This window comes from Cyprinodon variegatus, unplaced genomic scaffold (assembly GCF_000732505.1).
Source record: "Cyprinodon variegatus isolate N-32 unplaced genomic scaffold, C_variegatus-1.0 Scaffold908, whole genome shotgun sequence".
NCBI classification, from domain to species: Eukaryota; Metazoa; Chordata; class Actinopteri; order Cyprinodontiformes; family Cyprinodontidae; genus Cyprinodon; species Cyprinodon variegatus.
The window spans coordinates 317,787-328,940 of record NW_015151361.1 but is presented as its reverse complement, the minus strand read 5'-3'; the positions used below and the strand labels follow the sequence as shown (position 1 = coordinate 328,940).

Genomic DNA, 11,154 nt, shown 5'->3' with positions numbered 1-11,154 from the left:
CATTTATGTTTTTAGATGCTCTAGAGAACCCAGAAAAAAATTACACTTTACAAAAAAAGACCCAAACCAGGATTCAATCCTTCAGACTTTTTTTGCTGCAAGTTACAATTTTTCTTGAATGTTTTGTGGAACGTTCCCACATTTTTCAAATGAAAATTTTGCAAAAATCATGAAAACTGTGTTTGGTGTTTTTTCTTTTTTAAATTGTGTTTTAGGATTAGATGTAGAGATGAGAGCAGGAATTATGTTTATATTACATGGGTGAGAGGCAGCTGCATAGAGCTTGGAATCCAGAGGTTCTGAGTTCAAGCCCCACTCCCACAGACTGCCACTCTGAGTCTCTGAGCAAGACCCTTAAGCCCACAAATCGCACCATGCGCCACACGGTGGCAGCCCACTGCTCCACAAGTGGATGGGTTAAGAGGCCTAGGATTTCCTTCTTCATTTCTAAAATATAGTTAAAATCAGAAATAATGCATTTCTTACATCAAGGCTGGACTATTTATTTCTTTACAATCAGTAAGTCCACAAAACATAGTTAAATGCTTTAAGCTTATCAAACGCTGCAGCAAAGGTTTTGATAATAATCATATAGAGAAATTTTTTTTTTCTAGCATCCTTGGTTCCTTCTTAAATCCAAAATCCCCCAACAAGTTTCCCTCTTATATACAAAACGATCATCAACGATCTAATTGTCAATTATGTTCCTAATGGAACACTTTCAAACTGCATGTTTAGTGGTTCACAGGCAGATCTTTTTTGTTTTTAGGCTTATCTCCTGTTTGTCAACACCAGGTTTTAGCATGTGAGGCAAACACCCTGCCTAAGACTAGATTTAAAACTTTCTGCATTAGGAAATTTTCTTAAATAGTACAAATAAAATGGCCTTCACTCAATCTGCGTATTGGATCTGAAGAGGAGAAACACAAACCAACCCTCGGACATGCATACCATCTGCATTCTAATATGTTCTCCCAAGAATACATGGTGCACATTCTCTTAATACCACAGTTGTTTACAAGTTGTGTCAAATAACAATAGCCCCACAGATGACAGATACCTGGGTGCCTTCACTTTAAGCCTGGATGAAACCTTCTTAAACTCTCCTTATAACTATGAGTGCTAAAACAGGAGCTTGAACCTAAAACACAGATCTCACATGTAAGTCTCTTTGTATTTCCTCATTTTGTTGACATCCCAGTGGGATTAAAAGAGCTGACTGTGCACAAATCAGTCTACAGTTGTAAGGATTGAACACTATAAAAAAAATGTTAGTAAAAAACCTACTTTCTAACTGTTCTGTGAAACTATCCTGAGCTATATCTATAGAAATGCTGTTATAGATTTAGGCTGCTGAAGGACATGATGACCCCTTTTCTTCTACTGTTTTCCAATTTTTTGCATTACTTGCAATTAATTAAACGTTTTGCTTTTTCCTCATGCTGATTCCATCCTGTTCACACGATGAAACCACTAAAGAAGGACTACTTTAGAATCAGAATCAGACGGTGAAGACAAAATAGATATGTATACAGAATACAGAATCTATACCATATAAAATATACAATATATAGTATAAAGCTATATACACAGTAGACTGTATGTTAATGTAACATAGGAGATGCAACATTGGTTTAGCTTCTAGGTCCTGAATGGACCTTCTATTAACTTCTTTCTTTTAAATCATATAGAAAGTGCTTTTGGACTAATGCATCTCTGTCATTTGTGTTTCTGCTCTTTCTTCTAAAATCCCCAGTCGGTCATGGTAGAAACCCATTAAGCTTGATTATGTCAGAGCTTGAGGAGTTTAGAATAATCAGAGTGCAAGCAGAGCTCTGAAATGAAGATAATTTTACTAAAAATAAACCTATAACAAAACATTTAAGAAGAAAAGGGGCAAAATGAAAACAGAGCAGAAAATGGTGCATATTGGCTGGATTTCACAAGGAGCGTGCTACAGCTGACTGTTTAGTAAATGTGAGAGGAAGAGCTGAGAACAGAGGAAGTAAGTGAGGCAATCAGAGGAGAAGTGAGAACAGCTAGATTTTTTTCCAGGTCTAGATCAGTGTTTCCTAACCGGGGATACCCGTACCTCTAGTGGTTTAAATGCACTGCAAGTGGTACGTGAAAATATTTTATTTCTTAGATAGTAAAATAAAATAGCTTTTATCAAACAAAAAGTAAGTTTTTCTCATTATGTTTGAGTTCACCTTCAGTTGTGACACACATCCAAACCAAGCAGAGGAACAGACTGGATGTAGAGAACAGTCTGGTATCAGCTGAACCATCGGAGCTCATCAAAGCAGCTCAGGTGTTTTGATGTAAATAAAGTAACACTAATTAAGTTAGTCTGATTATATTTTTTGTTCAGCATTTTGTTCCCATTTCATCAGGATTAAATGTGCTTATAAGGGAGTTACTCAGAGAAGCTCCAGTTTAATAAATCTGGGTTTATAATAGGATTTTATTTAGTATTTATTTCAATTCCTTACTAACTTCTTGGCAAAATATAAATTTTGTTTTATTTTGAGATGGAAAGCATAAAAAAATAAAAACTTTTAATGCTCAAATTAAAAGATTACGTAAAACAGTCTTTATTTCAGTTAGTGTGCGTTGCATTTTTGGACAATCATCAACACTTTTGACTGAGAGGGGAACTCCTGGTAACACAAAACCCTCAGTTGCTTTAAATCCAGATTAAAGCATATTTGTCGAGAGGGACCGCTGACTGAGATAGTGAACCATTATTAGTTACGTTTCCAGTCTAATATTCATTCCACTTTCTCAATCATTTTATCATTAAGCCCCCTTTTTTATCTGCCACATTTCTTTTTCACTATTCGTGTTGCTCTATATTACTGTTTTGGTTTTTTTTCACACACAGCACTGCTTTGGATTTGGAATAGTCTTACCTTTGAAATGTGCCATAGAAATAAACTTGTCTTGCCTTAGTTGTGCTTGACCACTCTGAGACCCAGAAGAGCTGTTATAAAATTTCTTAATCTGCTTCCTTAGCTTTACACATATTTTCCTTGGTCATACTGTATCTAAATCTCCAAAATCCATGAAATACACAGTTATATTTAAGATATTTACTTTCTAAAGGACATAAAGCAAACATTAACCAAATAATGTTGGGAAAACATGTCAAAGATAATTTGGTGGTAACTTTAAGCAGACATTTATAGAAATATTACAACATGCTACCTTTGCATTAATGTTGTTTTTAGTTGCTTTCCAACAAAGGAAGAATTAATAATCGTGCGAGAAATGCGGGATGTTCACTGTGGCGTTATACCTGAAAATCTTGTTATACTCTGCTCTATCCATTTAAAATGAATAAAAATAAGATAAGATTGAAATAAAATGTTTGGGGGAGTCAATAAACAGTTTCTCTTTTCAAAAGACCCATTTAAATCCGGCTGACAGTAAACAAAATCAATGCTAATAAGCAGCACCTTTTTACAGATGACACCCATTACTTGTTTTTCACATGCTAAAGGGGGACCACAAATCTAACGACTGATCGTTGGTGAAATTTAACTCTGTAAAGGGTTAGAACTTCCTTACCTCATTGTTTATCACTCCCTTTAACCTCATTTCAAGGCCCTCTGTTCAAAATGCAGCCCATCTTTATTGCATGAGATATAACCGTTAAGTCTTTAAACGTTTTCCATGGAGAATAATATTCACATGCCATGAAATTTGTTTTGCTCCCATATAAAATAAATTTGCTGCAAATGCCCCTTTTCTAGTGATTGTCTATTTAGCTTCAGTTTCACTCAGTTTAGCTCCACTGCTTTCACTATACACTCTGAAAATGGATGAGAGTTGCAGGAAACAAAGTTCATGCAAAGGTTGTGATTTTTCAAAAACAAACTTGGTGTTAAAACTTGAAACCCCTCGTTCAGACTCTGACCCATCTGAACGGGTATGCATATTTTGGAGAGAGAAGGACCAGTTCTACAGCGGAACTGGTCCCTGCTGACCCCAGTCTAGAACCACACATGGCAATAAGACTTCTTACTTTTCTGTAATAATACAGAATGTGATGAGATAGCTTAAAGATAAAGTAACTAAATATATTGCATTGTAATGTCGATTGCATTTATGATTCAGTAAAGAAATTTTAACCTTAATGTTGACAAAGACAGTTGATAAAGATGGTGTTAAAAGAAAAATGACATTAAATATTCTGTATAGAGAGGCTAACCAGATGTCTCTTTGCAGGTGGCCACTCTGGTTTGGAAATAGAGTAGATTATTTTGAGAATAGTTACTTTCACACAGAACCTTCCCCGGTTGAGCAGTCATATTTTTATGCAATTTTCCTAAAATAATATAATAGAATATTTCACGTGTCATGCTGGTGATACAAGATACAAGATATCTGTCTAAAAAGCTAAAGCAAGGAGGTGAAACTGTTGCATGAGGTTTGAGTCAACCTTATTTTCGCTCGGTTTTTGTCAACACCTTTAAAACCGATCTTTCTCTGTATGTGCCTGTGGAAACTATCACTTCCTCTGCGCTGCATCTGTGGTTAAGGTTCCTATGAAGTACAACCCAGGATCAAATGTGATCTATTTTTTTCATGCTACATGCACACATTTGATAAAAATTTTGAACTGAATGCTAACATCTGAAATAAAAATTTTCCTCCAAACTAGTTTTGTGAAATTGAAATTCCACACTGTGGGACCATAGAACCATTGCTTATCTTATCTTCTATTTAAGAATTTAAACAATTAAGCAAACAATTATGAGCCTCCTGGGTGTCTAAAACAAGATTTTCCTTAAAATTAGAAAATGCTGGCAGGTGAGTATTTGAAAAAAATATTTATTTATTTATTTATTTATTTATTTATTTATTTATTTATTTATTTATTTATTTATTTATTTATTTATTTATTTGATAATAAAGGTTTCAAACAGCATTCTCATATCGCACCAGCTGGTGGCGGTAGTGAGTTTTCAGTCGTTTGCAAGTTAACAGCCAGCAAAACACAGCAACGTTCAAGAAGAAGACGAAAACGGTAGCAAACAAACAAATCCTAGCAGAAAACAGCGAATTTAGCAGGAGAAAAGTGGAGGTTTTATCTCCGCCGGGTTTTCGTTGGATAGATTAGTTCTTGTTTTTAACGAAATATTTGTATACGGGCCTTAAAAGGGAGAGAACAAATGAACCTGTTATCTAACATTTGCTAACTCTAGCCAAGCGTCGGCTAGCCTCAAGTTAATCCTTTTCGTGTGTTTTATTTTCTGTTGGAAGTGTATTTATAAGATTATAAACGGTTTGAACTGTATAGCAAGAACTGCCCGCTTAATTAAATGATTAGTTAAACGTCTGGAGTTTCGATTTCTTCCAACTGAGTTCAGATATAAACAGAGAAATCCGGTAAGTGTCTCAGTAAAATGTCACATAAACATTTTGGCTCAGCGTCATTTAACTTATGTGCCTTTAACAGAAGGTGTTTCTGTAATTCAGCAGTTTACTGTTTTTTTTATTGTTGTTGTTTTTTTTAGTGGAAAAGAAGAATCATTACATTTCTATTAGTGTCAGATCATGATACTGCCTTTATAAGTAGATAAACAAATGGTTAAAGCAGCTGAAGTTCCAGTTAAATTTAATAGGTTTTGTTTGGAAGTTAGTTTATTTATTTTTTTTGTACATGTGAACAACACATCACTAACCTTTGGCTAAACATTCTTTCTGGCAAATGTAGGTCAAAACCATGTATGACAGGTGGAAAGTGCTTTCCTCCTTATCTTTGCTGTGATTCTTATGTAGATCTTTGTCTCCACTATTTCATAAAAGGTTTATTTGCAGGGTCGATTATCCTGAAATTAATCATTTATATTATTTTGGGGTAACTCTGTAAAGGGGTCTAAACATTAACCACACATTTTTACTATCCAAAAATGAGGAATAAGTTCCCTACTGCTTTACTTTGTGTCTTTCTACGGCCTGCATGTAATTTAAGAAAATAGAAAAATGCAGCTCGTACAGACACCCAAAAAGATGACCCCCACAGCTGTGGTTTTTTAGTCCCAAATGCCCTTTGTCATTTAATTTGAAACAAAAGAAATGTAAAACAAATTGCATTAAAGTTTGCATTTTAAAAGGCAGACCTCAATCCCTGCTAAACCTCTGCATGCTGTTTGCCATTTTTAATGTTTATTTGCATATCTCTGAATTACCATCACTAAACAACCTGAATTTACTGTTTGCCTTCAAATGTTAATGTTGATCGTAATCATCAGCACTCATTTCCATTTCAACTACTGGGAGGAATCCTTGGTGAATTTTAAAAAAGGAGAGAAATTCTTAGAGACAAATGTCTGAAAAGTAGAAATTTTGAGCTGCCTTAAATTCTGTAAACAAAAGCTAATATTGACTTTTTTTTTAGTTTAAGCACCTTTGACCTAAACAAACTGCTTTCTAAAAACCACAGCCTTCTCTATTTTTATTTCTTTTGTTTGTTTATAACCAGACATCTGGTTCAAGCTATAGTAGATAGAGATCTGAAGATATATATTTTTATCGTTATTATACTGATTATTTAGATTTCAGGCAAAAATAGTTCAGCCGTAGCAGAAAGCAATGCTTGAATCTTAAAATAAAATCAGATCATTGTCTTGGATATAACACGAATTTTCTACAAAGTAATGAAATGGACATATATTTCAGGTAGCAAAGCAAGTTATTGATTAATGAATTATTCAAAATTTGGTCGATCTTATCTATAAGCAGCATTTGTGTAGCCTGTATTAAACCCGGACTTGAAATAAACAAAAAAACTATTTGTTACACATTTTTAAATGTATTCATAAAATGTTGCAAAACCGGAACCTATTAGGTTATTGACTCTGAAGAAAATGTGTTTATATAAAACTATAAATAAAATAAAGGCTATGTTGCTCTGAAACGCTATCAGGGTTATTTGCATCTAGTTTCAATGAAGTGGATAACTCTGACATAGCTCTCTGTGTTTTTAGTTTGATCTGGTGGGAAAGACTTTGTGCTGTTAGCAGAGCATTTCAGCTGGTGGTTCCGGTTGCTCTCAGAACATTAACTCAACACATTGAAGTGCATTAAACCACAAAAGCGTTTCCTGTCTCCCCTACTTGTTGCATATTTTCTTTCTATCATGTTCAAGTTTTTTTTTTTTTTTTATCTAATGTCCTCCATTTTTCTGTTATTGCATCCTTTTCTCTCCAGAGTTCTGCTGCTCCTCAATGCTACGTGACTAAATAGGCTTATTTAGGTGTTACCTTATGGTGTTTATCCAGTGTTTATATTTACAATCAGAACCACATAAAGTTAACTTATTCTTGTTGTCATTAAACAGTGGTGATAATGCTGGACCAGACTCTGGATCCATTCATTTATCTCCCACAGTTTTTGCATTGCTTCTAATGCAAATACCTCTGAACCTCAGTCTAGGAATGAACAACAGCGCCCTCCAATGGACAGCAGTAACATTACAAAACTCCAAAAAATTCAATTAATAGTATTGAGGAAATCTTTATGTAATAAACCATTAACTGACAATTAATCACTAGTCCATTATAAGTTTGCATCCCTAATTTGAGATTTCCTACTTTGCTTTTTGCAACTAAAGAAGGGCTGCGTTGGTCAAATCAAGCACGTTTGAGGTCAGACCTTATTTTCATTGTAGTATGTGTTCTAATAAAAAGCTCTGTTAAGGCTTAAGCAGGAATGTGTATTGATTTGGATAAAAACTTTTTGAATTTGAATTTTGTTAAATTATGTTTTGGAAAATTGAAAAAGTTGCCATGTCACTAACCTTTATTGTAATTTTGGCATTTTTGCTTTTCAATGCAAATGTTTCTCTAAAGCAGTCCATGCAGCCTAAAGTAAAAGATACAACTTTTTACTCTGATGTCATTCAGAAATTTGCCTGTGCAAATTTTCAATAATCTATGTGCCAACCACAAAACCAGAATATATAAGAGGCAGTGAGACTTTTGCTTGTTTTTTCATGAAAAAGTTTTGACAGCTATCTAGGAGTTTTTGTCAGTTCTGGCATCTCTCACTAGTGCCACCTGTATTTGGGGCACTGACGTTCTTGCACACATGGAGGCCCATTCTTTTAGACACATTCCAGGTCAGATTTAAATCGGTGACCCGGTCGCTGGAGTCTGTTGGTTTTGTTTAGTGTAGGTTGTCTACATGGCCATCTAGATCTTGATTAGCCTTCTTATGTAATCACTTTGGGATGATTTTTTTTTAGATGGGTTTTTTGAGTTGGCAGATGAAACAGCAATCCTCCCTCTCTGTTTGATCTCGGTTTTTCTCTTTCAACAAAAATGGCTTCCTTTACCTCTTTCAGCTGTTCTTGAGGTGCAGATGTACTGCTGAATCTGCTGTTTTCAAAATGTCAGAATGACCTAATTATATATAAATGTAAATCCCTTTCTTGTCCCACAATGGGGAAATTCACTCTCTGCATTTAACCCATCCCTTTCGGGAACAGTGGGCTGCCGCTGTGTAGCTCGGGGAGCAGTGTGGGGTTAAGGGTCTTGCTCAGAGGCCCATAGTGGAGGCTGTGGGGATCGAACCGGGTATTTGAATCCTTCTCAGAGCACAAGTGCACTGCTGTAACCACCAACACTCCCCAAAATAAAGTGAAGGGGAAAAATATGATTGTGGTCACGAACCCGTAACTTGCGTAGCAACTTCACAGTTTCTTAACCTGCTGAGCTACAGATTCAAACATATGTGTAGAATAATATATAGAAGAAGCCTTGATAAAAGGTTAAACAGGTAAATAAAACATGAAAAAACGTCTTTTTAGAACTTGGCAGAAACTATCCAGGTTTTGCCACTCGCTTTGAAATAAGACCACTAAGACTCAAAATTGTTTTTTTTTTGTATGCCATTTACTGTATTTCTGTATTTTTTGTTTGATACATTTTCTTTTTCTTTTTCACATCTTAGTTGCACTGAAAGCATCCCAGGATGGCCCACCTCGGTGTCTGGCCTAAGTGGACTCAGCTGAGTGTCTTTTTATTGGTCTTCTCCTGCGTGTGTGTTCCCTCACCAACACATGCATATATATTTGTTGTAAGTAAAGTTAAAGTTTTAAACGGTATAATGATGATATTCTATCCTGAAAGTCATTTTATATTTCAATCATGTCACACTTTCTTTTGATAGCATTTCTACAATATGACCTCCATGTTATTTGAGGACCTACCTGCTTTGTTTGGACCTCCTCTTCCTGAGGAGGGATTAATGGTGAGCGGAGATATTTAGTTATTACTGCACGAACATGTTCACTTCAATGGTCTTTTTTTTATTTTCTTTTTTCTGTTATTCTAAAAGGGTCTTTTGGTGGTATCCCGTCCGCTCAATGGTTGTACGACGATGGATCCTCCTCCTCCACTGCCAACAAACTATGATGCCAACACCACTAAATTTATCGCTCTCATTAGGCGATATGAATGCAACTTTGATATAAAGGTGAGCAGTGTTTGACAGAGAATGGCCACTGGTGTTTGACACAATCAGAGCTCATGTAGTCATGATATTGTTTCAGGTTCTTAATGCACAGAAAGCTGGGTACAGTGCAGCAATCGTTCACAACACCAACTCAGACATTCTTCTCAATATGAACTCCAGTAATGGTGAGTAAGGCGGAGCTTGCAAAGTGAGAAGAGAGAAAAACGGAGGAGCTTAAATTTATGCTTCTGATTTATTGTGAGGCTCATAGTTTTAAATCCACACGCATAAAACGTTCAAAATGTACGCAGAGAGTAGTTTATGTGTGTGTGTTTTAAATTAAACTGCTTGTTTGAGTATTTATTACATGTGTAGACTTCTGACTTCATCACCTACGTCAGTGTGGGCAAATCAATAATTAAACATGACTGAAGATTGATTCTGGATGTTGAATAGACTTGGACAACTTGTATTATCATTTTATAAACACGTAGTGTATACAAAAAAAAATATCGTTTAGTACAGCTTTCAGACAATAAATTAACATTTCCATTTCATAAAGTACAGCAGTGATTAAATGTGTGGGAGAAAAACCATGGTGCAAAAATCGCATTGATATGGAATAGTTGACAACTATAATACTAGCCCTTCACCTTTTAAATTAAAGTGAATATTCTCTTTAGGGCTAAACAATCAGATTAATCGTGATTTATTGATCATTGAAATAATCGTCAACTAATTTAGTAATCAATTAATCGTTAACTGACAGAGTGACCCACTTAGAGCAGTAAATATATAAAGATTGTAAAACTGTCAACATTCTATGTATGAAATCCAGCCTGTAGTTTCTCAGAACAGTGGATAATATCGTGCCTCTCTCTTAGCTTGCTGCAGTGGTTAGCTTTCAATAAAAAAGCCTTTAATATAAGATTTACAAGATTTTATTTTTGGCGTACATTTAGAATTAGAAGTACTGACAGCGTTCGGCCGTCACTGTGACATTAGGCTTTTTCAGAAACTGCATATTGTTGAGGTGCCTTTATTGATTAAACCTAGATCGGGTAGCACTAATATCTGCATCCTAAACTATAAATCAGTTTGTGATTGTTTCTTAGATTAGAGAATTGGTCGTGAGAAGTCTTTGAATTCTACGTGAACCAAGATGTGGGAGTCCCGTTCAAAGGTTACCCTCTATGTTCTTCGGCGGTGAGGCTAAGCATTCACCTGCATGTGAGCGGACGTCACTCAGCGTTAGTCTGAGGCACGCTGCAGACCATTGGTTGTGTTGGCAGGGCGCAGCCGGAGCTATCAAAGTAACACTGTCAAATTGGTGCTCATGCGCTTAAAAAACATAAACCGTTTCTGTGGCCGTTACGCTCGTTAAAATTCAGCATAATTCACAAATTTCAGACAAAATTGAGCTTTTGTTGAAGGAGATCACTTTAAGAGATGTTGGCGATTACAGATCTAAAACGCAAACATCACTCTAAGTCAGGGGTGTGAGACTCATTGTGATCTCACAGTGGAGAGATTAACTCGTTACATCAGCTCAAATAGTCAAAGAATAAGAAGAAGGTGCCAAAGGAAGAAAAAGGTGCATGGGATATATGCAGTATATACAGCCTGCCCAAATATGGCTGTTTTTTTTTTTTGTAGGAGGATTATTATACAGGGTTATTGTATTGGTTA

General features: G+C 35.6%; 1 protein-coding gene across 1 annotated transcript in view; it reads left to right on the top strand.

The window, feature by feature from the left end:
• Window positions 1-5,009: 5,009 nt before the first annotated feature.
• The window catches only part of LOC107099789 (E3 ubiquitin-protein ligase RNF167-like), a 15,372-nt gene continuing 9,227 nt past the window's right edge, over window positions 5,010-11,154 (top strand). The window contains exons 1-5 of the mRNA XM_015398053.1: window positions 5,010-5,394; window positions 8,962-9,087; window positions 9,181-9,261; window positions 9,349-9,486; window positions 9,563-9,650. Of these exons, the coding sequence (XP_015253539.1) occupies window positions 8,983-9,087; window positions 9,181-9,261; window positions 9,349-9,486; window positions 9,563-9,650 (412 nt within the window). The 5' untranslated portion in view covers window positions 5,010-5,394; window positions 8,962-8,982. The remainder of the gene's footprint in view (window positions 5,395-8,961; window positions 9,088-9,180; window positions 9,262-9,348; window positions 9,487-9,562; window positions 9,651-11,154) is intronic.